This window comes from Calonectris borealis, chromosome 1 (genome assembly GCF_964195595.1).
Source record: "Calonectris borealis chromosome 1, bCalBor7.hap1.2, whole genome shotgun sequence".
NCBI lineage: Eukaryota > Metazoa > Chordata > Aves > Procellariiformes > Procellariidae > Calonectris > Calonectris borealis.
The window spans coordinates 27,657,074-27,674,636 of NC_134312.1; the positions used below are offsets into that span (position 1 = coordinate 27,657,074).

The window sequence follows — 17,563 nt, forward strand, 5'->3', positions numbered from 1 at the left end:
AGAAATTGGAGTCTGAGGCTGTTCCAGATAGACAGGGCAAAAACCTTTTCCTTTCTGAGTCTGCCATCACCAGAGAAAGCCTCGATGCTGGACAGTTATGGCTTATATACTGGAATTGCAGCATGAGGTTTCCTAACCAGAGTGAATCCTGGTTCTGTAGTTTATACCACTCCAGCTGCTCTGGAGCATCACAGCTACAAAAAAAGGGAAAGACCATGTGAGAAGTGCATTCTGTAAAGCCCTGAATGCACCAATACATGTCTATGTGTAGCCTTTGGTGCCCTCCAATGATATTGCAACTAGAGATCTTGTTTCAGTAACACATAATAGGGTTTGATTTTTTATAGCAAGCTATTTTTCATACCATGTTCTTCAGTTTATACAGAGGCAGAATGATACTTGCATGTCTTGCAGCCAGCCAGCCACTGGTACGGTCTCAACAGCTTTGGTGTCCATGATACTTGGAAACCAGAGGGGAGAGTTGTGATTTTAATGGGCGTGCTGAACTGCTCACTGGTCTTCAGTAGTGATACACTATCAGTAGGAAGCCAAGGGCAAGGTCTCCATTGAAAACCTAGCCACACAAGGGGATCTTTGGGGTACTTTCCTACAGAAGGCTGGCCGTCCTTCCATGAGGCAACCTCTGTCTGCTGAAAGGGTCTGTGCAGACATCATCTATTTTGCACAAAAAGCTGAAACGCAGGTCTGCATATCTGTCTCCTTGGCAAAGATGCCAATTCCTTTGAACATGCGAAGCAAAAGAAACCCTGCTGAGACCATGGCTTTAGCTCCTGAGGCCTGGAAGAGGCTGTGCCTGACGGCTGCTGCTGGTACTGGGACCACCCAGGTCTGGCCTGGGGGTACCTCCCAGCACTGAGCTGTAGCTCCAGCTGTGAGCAGTGAAAGAGCTGTGGGAGCAGGGGCACTGCCAGCTGGAGCCCAGTCCCACCGCTCCGGAGCAAAGCAAGCAGGGTGGACCTGAAGATTGTGGCCAGGTCCAACCAGGAGTGCAGATTACCAGGCAAGTTCCTGGTAACGAGTCAACTGGGAAGTCTGTCCCCAGGTCAGGATCAGTGTCAGGATGAGGCCTTGTGAGGGTGACCAGGGTCAGACACAGCCCCAGAATGGCTGGGCAGGGCCAAGGGGATGAGCCAGGCCAGGACATCAGCCCACAGGCTTGATACAGTGCCGAACCAACAGTGAGTCCATCAGCTTTTCTCCTCAGCGGCACCAACTCATCCAGTTGCCCAGGACTCCTGTCACAAACCTCATTTCTTATTGCCATAAACTCTCTGATTTAGGTGTACTGTCCCACAAGAGGATCAAGCACATCTTCAGCCCCGTTATGGGCTCTTCTTTTGTCTGGAAGATCATTGACTTGTTTACAGTTCATCCTAACAGGGCAATCCAGCTACTCAGTATTCACTGTGAGCAAGCTGCCAAATCCAGTAGCCTGATGGGGATGGTACAAAGATATGTATAGCTACAGATACAAAGATACATACATACATATAGATATGTCTGTAGGCATAGATATCTAGATATAGGTACGTACAACGTGGATCCCTCCAGCAGCCGAGCACACTCAGTCTGCCCTGTAGCTGAGCTGTTGTCTCATCTTGATGGTTTCACACCTGGCCCACGGGGCTGAGGCTCTCCTGGGAGCAGCCCTAATTTGGGTTCCTGCCCCACCCTTGGGCTTTACTGCTCCCCTGGGCTGGTGTAGACGGGCCTTTGGTGGGCTGATGACTCCTGTGCTGGGCCTGGGCACAGCTGGAGCAGGGTTTTATTCCAGTGTCCCTTCCTCCCCACCATCACCATCCTCAAGCAGAGGAGTTTTTATCACATAACCCAACACAACTCCTCAGCGCCTCAACGCCTTCCAGCCTGCACTGGGGTCAGGTTTCTCACTGCTGTGTCACTTGTACCCATTATTTACCCATAAACTCCCAAATAATTGGCAACAAGACCTTTGGCCGGTGTCAACTTACACCCTTTGCGGCTGTCCCAATCTTTCTTCATCCCAGTGTCTGTTAACTTAATGTTGCTGTTTGCTCACTGATTTCTTTTAATTTCTGAAACAGATTAACAATGCAGAATGCTTAAAGAAATAGCAGTGTGAAAGACTGCTGCTTAATCTGCTTATAATTATCCAAATCTTTTTCACTTAGGGGTGAATAAACCGGGGGGGTAGGGGGGGGCGTATAAAAAAAAGAATACGAATACCCTGTGGCTTACAGACAGCACCAGGATCAAATTTCCAGTTTCATCAGGGATGGTGAGACATTCCCATCAGAGCCTGCAGACACAGCGATGCCCCTGGGCAGTGCCTTGCTGCCAGGAGGTGTCTGCAGGGCAGAGCTGAGCACACAGCGGGTGAGATGGGATCTGTGAGCAATGACAGGGAGGAGACGTGGGGACAGAGAAGCAGGTCCCAGCAGGGATGGCTCCAGGCAGCAGAGACATGGGCAGGGAGTGAGAGGGAACTGCGAACAAGCTGAGGGAGGCTGCTTTCAGGCAGCTCTCTTTTGGTCCTTCGATGTAGATGTCCAGAGAAGGGCAACAAAGCTGGTGAAGGGTCTAGAGCACAAGTCCTATGAGGAGCAGGTGAAGGAACTGGGACTGTTTTGTCTGGAGAAAAGGAGGCTGAGGTGAGACCTTATCGCTCTCTAGGACTACCTGAAAGGAGGTTGTAGCGAGGTGGGTGTTGGTCTCTTCTCCCAAGTAACTAGCGATAGGACGAGAGGAAATGGCCTCAAGTTGCACCAGGGGAAGTTTAGATCGGACATTAGGAAAAATTTCTTCACTGATGGGTTGTCAAGCATTGGAACAGGCTGCCCAAGGAAGTGGTTGAGTCGCCATCCCTGGAGGTATTAAAAAGACAGGTAGATGTGGTGCTTAGGGACATGGTTTAGTGGTGGACTTGGCAGTGCTAGGTTAACGGTTGGACTCGATGATCTTAAAGGTCTTTTCCAACCTAAATGATTCTATGATTCTATAATGTCTTTGCATGCCTTTTCCTAGTACAGCTATTTTGAGAAGACTATGAAAATCATCGTTACAATAGACCTCTTCTAAATGACAGCCAGAAGCACACCAGCACAATCTGCAGGTGGTGGGAGGTATCGCATGATATCTAGAAATAGCCTCTAGGACAAGGGGTTGACAACCATTTATTCAGCCTTTACTGTACCATCAGTTTGACTTATGCCTCCTCTCGCCCTTTGGTTACATATTGCCAGTAGCAGATGGTGTTCACTGTTTGCACTTGCAAATCAAGTTGATGATAATTATATTTCCTGACACTGTCAACCTTGAATATGCAAATTGCTTTTCATTGCAAGCACCACCTTTCCCTAAGCTTAAGCACTATTTTAGCTGAGGTTACTGTAATAGCTGACCATTCTACTACTTATTAACTACGATGAATTATTAATCATTAATTATTGCTATTAATTTAATCACTGCTATAACCACAACAAGGACAGTGACTGTTACACAGGCAAGCAGCACACTCATCTTTTATTCAGGATAATTTGGACCGCATACTAGTCAGGCCTTATGAGCACAGCTGTGTATCGCAAATGACAAAGACAATTTTAACTTTTTATCTTCTCTTGCCATTTTTGTTTTAACTGTAGAAACAGAGTACCAGTTCTGCTCCCACCTCATAGGCCCATCCCCAGACATCTGTAGCAGTGCCTCTATGTAGAATGGAGCTCTAGGCATCTTTGTAAACAACAAAAAAAAAAGCCTCCTTCACATTTATAAACACTCGTGGCATCTACATGGACACTACTGCCAGTCACCTTCTTGCTGATGAACTGCCGCTTGCCATAGCCTTAGAGAAAAATCTCTTTTTGTCTTCAGTTGTATTATCAAAATACATACGTGCATACAACTACATTCCCTGTTGCAAGAATGAATAGACAGTTACTATCCAACTCAAATGCTCCTCTTCAATGGCTTTTCATGAAGCAGGATCATGCTTACACATTCCTAGAGCGTCAAGGGAAAAATAACCCAGTACAAAGCTAACAGTCCTTCCACAGCAGCTAGGCAGCCCCAGCAGAAATTATTTACCAAGGAATCCTGAATCACACAGGCCCATTCCAGCTCCCTTTTCCATACAATTCTTCAGACCAACCTGATCATCAATGTGTCTTTGTATTTACTGTTAATAAACTTGAATTGTTTCATGCTGTCCTCTAATGTTCAGGAGTTGCAGGGCTGTATCCTGGAAATGCACCAGTATTTCAGAGAAGCTGGGCTTTAAAACCTGCCTTGTTTCTTGGCCTTCTTCAATCAAGAAACGGATGTATTTGGGATTTTTTCTTTACCCATCTATTTTGGGGCAAGGAAGAAGTTACTTTGAACATAGGCTGAATTTAATCTCCTCTCTATAAATGATTGGCTATATTACTTTTCAACTTTATTCCTGAAACAAAATCCTGCACCTGCATTTTGCCATCTGTCACATGGGGGCCCAAGTGAGAAAAATTAGCTTTCATTTTGGACATGGAAGACAAGATGTGTAGATGTTCTGGGCATGCAGACTGGAGTAAAGACAGAAAAATATGTACCAGAAGTGCAGGGAAAAATGATGGATCTCCGGCTTTTGCAACTGATCTATACTTCTTTATGTTCAGATTATCTTCACTGATTAAGCCTGTCTTGGTGCTGTATTAGAACATTTGTCATCTTAGAAGTTTCTCGCTTCATAAAGTTACTAAGGCTCAGGTGGCCCACGGCAGAGCGCGTGGAAACTTCAGTGATTTCATAAATAATGCTCAGCTGCTTAAAGGCCCAAGATGATGAAGGGCCAGCCAGGAAGGACTGAGGCTCTCGACATTGCTCTGGGTACATCTGTGCGTTGAAGCGTGGCATTAGGAGTAGGGTAGCCTGGCAATTCCCTTTCAGCTAATGGCAATTCTGCTAGCATCTGCGTTTTGCTGTCGATACTCAGAAAAAGCATAATTAGAACCAAACCCAAAACTACTGACATACATACACAATGTGGTTGTAGAGCATCATACATGTCATATCCACAAATGAAATGGTATGACTCCCAGATTGAAGTTTGTCTTTCTTACTGTTTTCTGCACTGGCTGGACTTTTGAAAAATGGTGGAATCAGAAGGTAGAGCATACCTCTCAAAATTACTTGATGGATGTTATAAACTATGCAAGATGTTAAACTAGTCTCTAAATAAAACGAGAAGCTGTCCCCTTCACCCACATAACAATCATCACTTAAATTATAACAATAGCTAACTCTTACCAAATATTTGAATTGTGTTCCATTTCTCTTCAGAGACTGTTTCCACTGGGATCCTGACAATTTTAATTGAATGTGAGCTGACGACCTTTCAGGGAAGCAGTCTTGAAAATCAGAAGTGCAATTCAATCAGAGAGCATTCCTACCCCATTATAGTTACATAAAAGAATCTTAAGCCTGCCTTTTCAAAGACCTTGAGCATTTGCACTTCCTAGATTTAAGCTGCACTTACGCCCGACTCTTGTATCCAGGATGAGTTAGGACAAGCAGTAGAAGAAACACGGCAAAACGCAAGAAGGCTGTTTCCGTTCGGCGTTGATGAGCATGCACTTTCACGCATTTTGCACTTGCAATTTAATCATGGAAATCATTCTGCACGCTCCTACTGCTAATGATCTGATTGTTAGGAGAAAGGCGGGCCCCCGTCCTATTGACTGTTTACATCTTAATGTGCCCTGTTTTTGAAATCTATTTCCAAACTAACTGAGGTTCTATTGTGTGATATTTCCTCCGCAGCATCACACATTTTCAATCAGCATCAGCTCCTTCGCCATAATCACTTCCTGCCTTGGCTTCTGTTCAGCACTGCAACTCGCTGCAAAACAGAACTCCTGTAAATCGGGTCTGTATACATGGAATGGTATAGATGCGGCGGTACTTAGGTGGCAGTTGGCAAGAACTGGTTTTATTCATTGGAAATGCCATAAACTGAGCTTGAAATGGTTGTAAAGAGCTAGGGTTTTTATTGCTGTGTGTTTTTTCCTGGTCTTTTGCATGCGTGTTGCCTTGAACACAATTTTAGCAATCTATCCCCTGTATCTGAGGACACTTTGTCACCTGCATGTCCCATCAGTGCAAAACACTGCAGATCCTTGCCACATGCCACCAGCAATTCTGGTCAGACAGTTTGCAGAAGCATCACAGCTTTCATCTGCGTACAGGTGTCCATCTGCAGCACAAGCAGAATTGAAGTCTGAAATTATACAAGTGAGAATTCCCAAAGATTTAAGCACAAAAATCCAAAGCAAGAACCATAATTAAAAAATAGTATTTTAGGATAGAAGCTTCCATATGAAATTCTAGTGCAATATTTCTGAGAGAGAATGTTTTCTCACAATTTCTCAGTATTTCTCATAATATGAATGACATGGACAATAATTATATCTGTGTTAAAGAGAACTTTGCTATAATGAACACTACTGTAAAACCTAACTTTGTCCACGTTCAACAGGTTTCTATCCTGCTTGGTTCTATTTTTTACAGATTTCACGACTTCAAATCCAGCTTCTTCGATTTCTCCACCTGTATAACTTCCACTGCAGTTTCTATGCAGAGCACTGTAATCATCACTGCTGGAAAAATTGACACTGAATCAAAGATAAGATAAATCTAGAGTATAAAACAAAAAGAGGATGGCAGGACAGCCATTAAAGATGTTTTAATGGACAAAACCCGTACATGCACATGCCCTTGTGCTCCCTGCAGTAACAAACACCTTTTATCTAAAAGTGCAAGTAGCAGGCAAAAAGCTTAGCATGAAGTGAAATTTCTTGGCACTCAATGGCACCGTTACTGATGTAAGGCTCAACGGCAGCAGCACATTGTCCAACGCAAGTTCCAGAGTTCCTGGAACGTGCTGCAAGGCTCCAGGAAGGAAGATATTACCGCCTAGATAAGGTCAAGCTTTTCGTGTTAGCAAGTAGTTCTTGGCGAAAGTCTGAATGCTATTTTGTTTTCAGCTTTGATTTCTACCTTCGTCAGTGGAACTTTTATTTTCTTCAGGGAAAATGCTGCTACTGGAAGAAATGTCAGCATTTCTGCCATTACTGTAAAAATTACTGTAAAAACCAGGCCCCTGAAAAGGACCCTGAGACAGAATATAGCACTCTGGAAGAGGCTATCAGGAACAGGATTTCCAGGACAAATGCCTGGCTCTTTACTATCTTCTGTCCTATGTTTTTAAACTAAGCCTGGTACCAATTTTCCCTCCCTCATCTCAAGGCTTGGTCTGTACAGATACCACCTTCTGGCACATCTGGGCTTCGTGGGTTTTTGTCTGTGAATACCTGATACATGAAGTATGCCTTATTATTTAAGCAACAGGGAAGCTGAGACCGATTGATATGACACAGCTTTTCTGGATCTTTACTGTGACTGAGGAACTCTCTTCCACTTCAAAAAAAAAAAAATCCACAGACTTATTTTCATGGTTCTAATCACTAAAGTGCAGTTTCCCCAACTGGAAAGCAGAAATAAGAACACAATTAGTAAAAATTAGTAGAGTTGCACACACAGGTGCCAAGAATTGAGACAGAGTTAGTATTGTCCATTTCCTTGCCTTGTGCTTTCTTCGGTTGGCATTGTGACTCCTTGAACCTGCAACTTCAAGATGCAAGAGAGACAGACATTTTCAGAAGTACCATAGACCAAATTTAACAAGCAAGCACAAACCACCTTGATGCTTCACTGATGTGGATCACATTTGTAGTTTCTGAGTCTCTCCAACTGGGGTTTCTATCTTCTTGAGAAGTGCCTTCATGGTCATTGTCATTTAATTCCTAAAGGAACAACAGCTCACGGCTTGGTATTTGTCATGTTAACTGTGGAATAAATTAAATCCTCTCTTACTAGTGCGCTGAGAATACAACCTGGTATTTAGGATCATTTCTGTAGGAATCTGCAGAATAAAATTCTCAGCAGAGCGCAGCTTCAAGCAGCAGAGGCGAAGAGGTGAAATTATGTTACCACAGGTACAAAGCACCTACTCAAGCATACAGATCTGGTACATTTGCTATGACAGTAGCATGGCAATGGCCATGAGATACATCTGTCGAACAAACCACCCATGTTTTATCTTCAGCTCTAGCACAGTGTGTTCGATATGTCTCTCTGTTACTTTACTTATAAAATGGGTTGGAGTATAAACACTAACTCCAGGGACTAAGGATAACAGGCTATAGTTGATAGTGAAGGTCGAGTCATACAGAAATTCTCCACTATCAGAGTAAGTCCTCAAAACAGAATCCATGTTCTTTCAATCCAGTAACCTGCCTGTAGGCCATGTAGTATTTTAAGAACTTTGATTGCAAACATGTGAAGTAGACATGGAGGCACTTCACGTGGATGGCAATTAGGGACGTTGCTCTTGGACCACAGAAGATGGCTTCTGCATTACTTCATGCATACCAAATGATTTTAATTAATCTCTTTATAAGCCAGCTCAGTCATTTCACTGGAGGCATCCTTTTCCAGTACTAGTCAAGACTTGTCCTTTCACTCCAAGATCTCTATTAAAAAAACAAAAGGAGGAAGTGACCAATCTAGGGCAACGCAGGAAACTTAATGGAATATGACGATTACCTCCAATTCAGCATTACTTCCTTTTGTCCTTAGCATCACCTTTCTCTCATTTTTGTAAAATTGGTTTATTACTCTGCAAGGACACATTGGATTTTACTGAACATCACCTGTTATTCATTGGATCTTTAATCTAGGTTCTTTGCAGGAAAAGACAGTTTCCAAGAACACTATGGACTACAACCCCTTTTTCCTATCTCAGCAGGGTTCTTCATGTACCCTGAGGAACCAGCTGACAGTCATATGGCCCCAATGGTGAGAACTCACTGGGAGTGCCTTCAAGTCTGAAAAGGGAGTTATTCTTTTTTTGTCAAGAGTACTTTTCCCTCCAGCAAGAATAAAGCAAAGGCTTTTTGCAGACAATATTACTCCTCGTCTCCTAGGAGACATTTGCTTTGCTACATCTGTATGATTAGTGGGAAACAGCAAGGAGAACCTTTGCCCCAGCCAGCTGGCACACACTGACTGGCATACCGCTGCTCAACACAGTAATGATCTGTGGTGCTTTTTCCATCCCAGTCTTCTTTCATACCTCCTCAGCATCTGAGGAGATAACTTCTCCTCTCAAAAATTCAGCTCTACATCTTCATTTCCTCTATGTTTTACCTCTTCAATACTTTCAACACTTTTGCTACACTAGCTGCAGTGTGAGTTCACTTAGAGTCAAGACACATACACAGCCTTCCCACTTGCTGAGCTTCCACCCTAGACGACTCCTCCTCTGGGGACTGATACTCTCTAGCTTTCTTTTTTAGAATGACTAATACAAGGCCATCACTCTATGTCCACTTTCTGGTTTCAGTCCCATTTATTTTTCCTATTTTGATTCATTTTATGAAAGTAAATTAATGATACAAAGAAATTATTAACTTTCATTGGTGTCCTATTTTTAGCTGGACTGCACAACAAGGTTTGATTCAATAAAAATACTGTTTCAGACTGGTTATAATTCAACTTCCTGCAACAAATTGTTTTCCTGTGTGCTTCCTCTCCACCATGTACTTACAGGGAGGTAATTATCCACTATAGATTAGAGCTCCTATAAGTTCACAAGGCTACAATTTCATCTTATAATTTTCAGAAGCATATCGGGCCCTAGATTCAATTTCAAGAAACCCCTTCTGACTGGGTCTCCTGGCTTTGATCCCTTCACCAGTACCTCCAGAAGAGGCTTTGGTCAAATCCAAACCAAAACCCATAGCATCAAATTGAAGCAAAATTTGGTGCAGAAATTGAAACAGAATTTGAGTGTAAGCCAAAAATCACAACTCTGAAAGTCTTACATTGCTGCTGTCTAAGCATGAAGGTAAACAAACTCCACAGCTGCCAGTTTTAAGGTTTTAGACAGAACTTTGCTTCTGAACAGGCTCCGTCTTGGCAGGGCTGAGTTACTGCCCACAATCCCAACCAGACCTGTGAGCTGGCCATCCTGTGCTTATCTCATTGCAGAAGAATCAATTTGACAATGCACTGCATATCAACCCATTTGGGCTATGTGCAGCCAGTTTTTGTTAGGATGCTTTTCTGAAAGGGAATTTAAACTTATCTTTCTCAATCCCTTGGAGAATGCCCTAAGTTTAGGTCGGCCTGTGAGTGGCGACACCATCTTAACTTCTTTAAGCTGTAAGCCCCCCCACACAATTTCACACGTTCAGAAAGAGTGATGCAAGAGCTGAGGGGAAAAACACAGGGTTTGCAATCTGTGTTTTAAACACCTAACTGTGCAAAACTTATTTTCCAGATCATGTTTTTCCTGCTTCACCAATTCCTGAACTTCTCGGAATTCTCATCTGGTCACTCCCTGGATTTTACTGATCAGCTTCACCACCTTAGTTCCACAGCTTTGCAGCTGAAATCATCACTTTAAGGATATAGAAAATAGTTTCAACTAAAATCAGCAGCTCATAATATTTTAAGTCCTCAACCAAACACAGGATCAAGGAATTGCATTGCAAATTATGTGCTCGAGGCAGATGGTCTCCATATGCATTAACATTCCATAACTCAGCCTCAAACATAATTCCTCAGCTGTAAAGCAACTCATTTCCTCAGTCATTCCAGTGCTTCTACAAGTATGCAACCTATGTATTTCAACTGTAACTCTCCTAATACATCCAAGGCTAAGTAGTGCTTTTAAAATCAGCTCATCCTGATTCTACTCTCTTTGCCTCTGCATTTTTTTCTGCTGAGTCCTAAAGTAGCTAATTTACATTATCTGCGCTTTATTTATCCTTTATCAATACAACTCACTTTCTATACTTTCTTTTCTCTTGTGCCGATATCACTGTTTCAGTAGCAAAAGGGCTTTTCATCATACACGATTTTGTTGACTGTTTAATGAAACTGGTCGATTCTTTTGACATAATGAATTACAGCCAGACTTTACTGACTTTCAGTAATCACAGAAAAACCCTGATTTGCCTTATTCGATGTCTGTTCAGCAATTCCCTGCAGAAATGTGGACAGAAAACTACAAGACATTACTTTACTAGGTCACAAGATGGATAAAGGAGAAAAAGCTTTGCTGGGCTTCACATGCCTCACCAGGAACAACCTCAGAAAACAAGCTGGAAGCTGCAAAATTGAGAGCCAGATTTCATGGAGAAAAATATATTCAGTTCAAGGTATTTGGTTTCCAAACAGTGAACTTGCAATGAAAAGTACCAAATCCCACTTAATATTAAAATCAATATAAAAACCAAATATGCACATTAAAATAACTTTTTTTTTCCGACAGCACATTCATAGATGGCGGAAAAAAATATTGGACCTGTTAGCACACCAGACAACAAGGAAAACAACTTTGTCCAATAGTACTGACTTCCTCTCACTGCCACCATACCAGTATTTCTGCTGGGTAGTGAATAGGATGTGGCCTAAAACACAATATACTGCACAGAGCTTGTCCCACTTAACTTGGCTGTTGCTGATGTATAAGAGGAGGTCTATTATGGTTACATGTCATCCTTATATTCAATATTATGGCAAATTTAGTTCAAAAGAAATAATTTCTCTATCTAAAGTACTCCCGTGTCTTCTAAACTACACTCTAGCATGACAATGATTACACATTAGCAAACACACAATTCTTTCGATAGATCTTACCCAAGTTTTGAGCAACACAACAGCTGCTGAGAGGAGAAGATAGAAAATTAGTTGGTCTGGAATTTAATGGACTTCAAGTAAATGTCTATAGTTGGTTTAGGTTCTGTGTTCCTGCTCAAAAGTCTTTTTTTCTCCAATTTAATTTGTCTGCAAGCATTAAGGCACTAAGAACTCCTGCACCTCTAGTATAGTCTTGGGGACTAGAGAACAATGATAAACAACAAAAAAACCTATTACATCCATAAGTCATTAATTTGACTGTGAAAGCTTTTAACATCCTTGCTTTCCACACTACACACACACTAAAAAAAAAAAAAAAATCACAAAAAACAGTTTTCTACTTACAGCCAGAACTACATTTAGAGATGGTTAAATTGACTGTTACACAATCTACCTCCAAATAATCCTAAGTTAACACAAAAAGCCTTGCTTTACCTTTAGGAATGAGATCTTATTTAAGAATAAGGTATATACACACAATATCAGGACTATCACTGATATTGCTTGCATTTCCCAGTATGTATTTTACAGTGAAATTATGCAACATGAAACCCCAAAAGAAATTCAATTAAAGCACCTTTAGTAAAATGTAGAAACTTTAATTTACATGCAAAACTACAACATATTCATAATAAAAAACTGGTAACTAAACAAATTAAACACAATTTGTAAAAATCGTCCACACTGTTAAATAGGTCTGTACAACCAAAGATTTACAAAGTCCCTGTGCATTTTCATCTTTTCAATGCACAACTGAGTTTAAAGGTTCTGCTCGAATATTCCCCAAGTCAAGAGCTGAATCTGTCTCTTCATCAATTTCACCAATGACAGCACTGCAATAAAAAACAGGTTATCATTTGAAATCCTCTGGTGCAAATCTGGAAAGCCACAAAATTAACTTGCTAGTGAAGACACCCTTTTTTTTTTTTTAAATTGTAGAGCTCTATCCTTTGAACTTCAAATTTTGATGGCTGTAGGTAGAGTCTGAAGGAACTTTTTTTGGGTTTGGGGGGTTTTTTTAAAGATACAGGTTACAAGAACCAAATACTACCGGTTTGTTTTAGGCAGGTTAGCCTCTGAAACAAGAACTGGAAACCTTTTAGAGAGAGAATACCTTTTCAAAAGTAATGTCTAACTGTAGCAATTTTTAAGTGCATACGGCATCAAATAAGCAACGCAATTTCCTTCAACAGAGCCCAGTGAAATGTTATTAATTTATCCAAGGGAGAATATATAGTGTTTCACCTATGTTAAGACTTAGCTGGATTAAAACACTAGAGGACTCAGTAAAACCGCCTTAAAGAGAAAAGAAGGTGAAGGTAATAGAAGACATACTAGCTCAGGATGAGAACCCAGAAGGAATATAAGAACAGAGAGTCTGATCTTTCTGGCATATCCTTCTATTCATATGTTCAGAGACATATGAACTAGTGGCTGTATCCACAAAATGACTTAACAGCCACCCGAAACTATGTTATATTAATCCATCCAATAGCTTTCTGAACAAATTTATATTTTTGGTCTTTGCTACATTCTGCAGCAATGAGTTCCACAATTGAGTTTTACAGTGTGCAATGAAATACCTTTACATATAACTTGTCGTCAGATTATCTTCCTTTTTCAAGAACAGAAAAAGCTAGATGAAATTAAATGAAGCAATTATCTCCTCATCTCTTTATACCACTCCTGATTTCACAGCAACCTATTACCTCTACAGTGGTACTCAAAACATTCTTTTATAGAAAGTATTCTATTTTTTTGTAAACCTGACAAACTCGGAAACGTATTCATTAGAAGGAATAATTCTGTATTCATGCAACTTTTAACATACTGAAATTCAGCACCCTTACAGGAAGAGGAGTATTAAACAGTTATTTGGCTTTTTACACACATTTATACTATTTGAATGAAAAGTTTCTGTTAGAGTAGCATGCTTAGCCCTACATTTGTACGTTTGTCAATTTATTTATTTATGCTGAAAAGCTTAAATCAAGTGATGAAAGCCTTCCAAAATGATCCAGCTTCTCAATGATGTTAGATAAACATACCTAGATATAAATCTAAGTCTTGACATTTCTTTGTACAGAGATATCTGTTAGAATTAGAAGATTAAAATTCCTATCCAGGCTCACATGTTGGTCACTATGACATACGCTTTTTCTGGTTGCGATAAAAGATAATCTCATTTTTTGCCATCAGTTTCAGAATGCTGCTGCAAAAACTGTCTTCCTAGCAGGCCTACTCACCAGGCCTTCTTTCCAATTCTCTTGTAACCCTCCCATCTGTTTAGCGCATCAGCTACTTTTCTCTGCATTTAATGATTTTACTATCATTTTGTCATGGCATTTTACATCAGATATCAGCTCACACCTTTGACCTGTCACTACATTGGCTTCGACTGTCCAGTTGTTACACTGTCAAGCCAGAATCTTCATGCATTTTCCAGATTATAAAGTGTTCTCTGTGAAAATCTCATCTAAAAAAACCCTGTTAAAAGTTAACTTTGTATACCAGATTGCTGACTTGTTGCACACAAGTTCTGTCTCATCTTTTGTTCATTCTTCTATCTTTTCCTCCGTCGATGGATCCTGCCATTCACAGATTGGAATAAAGAACATCTACACAATGTCTAGACTCAAGAAAGGAAACTGCTGAGCTTTATACTGACCCTTCCTAGATTGCTCTCAGTACATGAGCTCATTAATTTATAGCTCAGTAAATCTAGACCAACAATATCTTAACAGTACAATGCAGTCACTTCTGTCACAGAAGCATAGATACTTGCTATTTAATATGCCTCAGCTTTGATAGTACAATCAGTGCTACCCACAGATACAAATATGTAAGCTGTTTGGGGCTATCAAGATGTATACAGATATATGATATATATATACACACACTAAATTTTTATTAATTGGTTTAAACAAGAATATGCTATACTTACACATTATCACCTCTTACGATGTATAATCCCAGCACTACTTGCTCAACTCCTTGTGAAGAACTAAACACTCGTTCATGGCTTTCATCCAAAATCAAGTTAATGGTCTGATCAAAACCTTTGAGGGTTCCCTGAAAAAACACACAAAAATAAAAGCCCTCCAATTACCTTTTAAAGTTATCTTTCCTCTCAAAGGTATCTTAAACAAGGTGGCAATACTAAGGTACTAGAGAACAGATGCTCTATTTATGTTTTATTGTTAGGCTTAAACACAAACAGCTGAGAATGGAACTTTAAAAGCAATTAATTGATTTTTTAAAAGTATCTACATTTACTACGAAGTATTCATGCTAACAGCTGCAGTAATCTTTAGCACTGAAAGAAGTAAAGTTCCCCTTGTACCAATGACGGCCTTCTAGACAACTAATTTTACTATTCCTACACTATTTTAGTCTTCCTTGTATGGAAGTTTCCAGAAATCAAATAAGTAAATAAATCAAAGAACAGAAAAATTAGATTCTTTCGGTCGACAGTATGGAAACCATTCTTAACATGTGATTTTAAGTGGCGTCTCTTTGAAGGAGATAACTTGGTTCTACAGAATTACTCAGTAACACCTCCAAAACATACAAAAGGAAGATTTTCTGTGAACTTCAATATGCATTTGGAAAAATGATAACATAATTGTTTTGTGTAATTTACCAACAGTAATTGATTAAGGAATTTAAACTCATGTAAGACACCATCACTCAAACAGTAATAATACCCGTCTATACCATCTAACCATATAACGACGAGTCACATATACCAATTCCATTCAAATCTTTTTGGTAGGAAATATCTTGTATCACAACACAAAGTTTACCAGACTGACTCCAACCAGACAGAAGATTCGGCAAACCTAGTATTTTTCCGCTAGAAGTACCATTTTCTCTTTCCAGTGGCCACACATAGCCAAGTACAGACAGACAGGAAGATATAATCCTCATGCAAAGATCATACTGTTAAGTTGAACTCAAAACACAAGAGAATAAAAGTTAGGGGAAAAAAAAAAGAAAAAGGAATACAAGGAAAAAAAAAAACACAAACCACAAACACAGAAGCAATAAACCCAAAACATTATACAGTCTAATATGTAATAGTTTGCCAGTCCTCAGCTTTTCAGGCTTAAACAGAATCCCACAAAAATTCTTCAGCAATTATCAGCTGATGGTTTTCTATAATCATATGGAAGAAATGGTTTTAGCATTAAGGTTGAAGAGCGTATTGAAGAAAGAGGACATTTTAGATGGAAACCAAATTGCTGAACAGAAAAAGAAATGCATTTTCTTGCGCATTCCTATAGAAAAGGACATTTGACAAAAAGTCAAAGCATTTGCATGCACAAGTTTATCAAAGGACAAAGCTGACAGGCAACAACCAGTAACTGTTTAAATCATACAATATAAAACAATGGCCATAAAGCTTTAAAAAAAACAATTGCAAACGTGTGGACATATAAGTGATAATATCCTAGCATGGTTTCTTTATTACCATGATGGAAAGTTTTTATGGGGGCAAAATAAGATGTGAAAAAATACAAGTCTCACCACAATCATTCTTCCATCAGAAGTAATTACTGCAACAGTACCTAATAGTTCATTAGGGAAAGGTTTAGAGATATCTGAAATAGAACCATTAGCATTTTCTGAAACATTCACACATAATGTAAGTTTTAAGAGACTATCAGCACTTCAATTTTTAAAAAAAAGCAGCATGGCTGACAGTAACATTTGACAACACAGCATTTTTTATGACAATCTGTTTTAAAGTTTCACTTTACCCAACTATGGAGAGTCATACACAAACATGAACATCATTAAAAGCAGACTAAAGATTTGAGTTCACCTCTCTTCACATTACTAACTGCACTGCCCCAAAACTGAAACAACAGTTTTACAAACACTTCAGGCTAAGTCCTGAAAAACAGCTTAGCAGTGGGCACCCAACTCTAGCACTGTACCTTCACTCATTCTGAAGGTCTTGCTATCAATTTCATGTGACATCAATTTGATGATCACATATCCATCATCCTGAATAATTTTGGGTTAGTACCTTACTGTTTGTGAATAAAACTGAAAATGCCTGTAGGTTATCAGCAGTACTAAAAAATAGTAAGAAAAGGGTTCCAAGAACACCAACTCACACCTTTTGAGCAAATGATGTAAAGCTCATAATTAAACACGTTAAGAGCCTTTTAAGGGGCCAGGCCCATTGTGAATCTCGTTCATCACAAATCAGGTTCGCAGCACTAGAGGCTATAGCGGACCCTATTCTCTGGGTCTCCTGTAACCTCCATTCTAACCGCTAAGCCAGTCTCACGTAAAGAGAAACGGAGCGGGCCAACCAGGAAGGACCAAAGCAACGCAATGGCCCGCGGGAGCGGGTTGCAGGAGGACAGAGGCCCCTGCCGATATGCTTTTCACAGGCCCTTCAGCAGCCTCCCTAGGGCTGGGGACCTCCTCGCAGCTCACACCTTGCCGGGCCCGGAGGTACCCGACGCCCGCAGGAGCTCTGGCACCCAACCCCGCGCCATGCTGCAGCCACCAGCCCCCGGGGCCGAGCGCCGCACCCGGCCTCCCCTCATCCCCGCGGGCGCGAAGGAGAGAGAAGGCCCGCTCCCGCCGCCCCCAGAGCTGCCCCGGGACATTTCCGCCCGCCGGAAGGATACGGTTGATGTAATTCTCCAAGGCAGAGGTCATGGCGACGTCTCCCGCGCTTCACCTCACACCGGCGCCGGCAACCACCTCCCGCGAGACGGCAGCGGCGAGACTCCCGACGCCAGCTCCGGCGCGCGCCGCTGACGCGCGACCGGAAGCGCAGGCGCACAACCCCGTGGAGAGG

At 41.0% G+C, this 17,563-nt stretch overlaps 1 protein-coding gene across 2 annotated transcripts; it reads right to left on the minus strand.

Annotated features, from left to right (window-relative positions):
* Nucleotides 1-8,425: 8,425 nt before the first annotated feature.
* On the minus strand, nt 8,426-17,542 carry LSM8 (LSM8 homolog, U6 small nuclear RNA associated). Of its 2 annotated transcripts, none has more exons than XM_075147176.1 (4): nt 17,391-17,542; nt 16,270-16,310; nt 14,684-14,811; nt 8,426-8,564 (listed from the first exon to the last, which is right to left on the minus strand). In XM_075147176.1, the coding sequence occupies exons 1-4, from the start codon at nt 17,419-17,421 to the stop codon at nt 8,507-8,509; spliced, it is 258 nt and encodes an 85-aa protein (XP_075003277.1). In that variant the 5' UTR covers nt 17,422-17,542; the 3' UTR covers nt 8,426-8,506. The 2 variants fall into 2 exon arrangements, with proteins under 2 accessions (XP_075003277.1, XP_075003266.1); XM_075147165.1 differs by lacking the exon at nt 8,426-8,564 and adding an exon at nt 12,318-12,572 and having other exon boundaries at nt 17,391-17,540.
* Nucleotides 17,543-17,563: the final 21 nt, after the last annotated feature.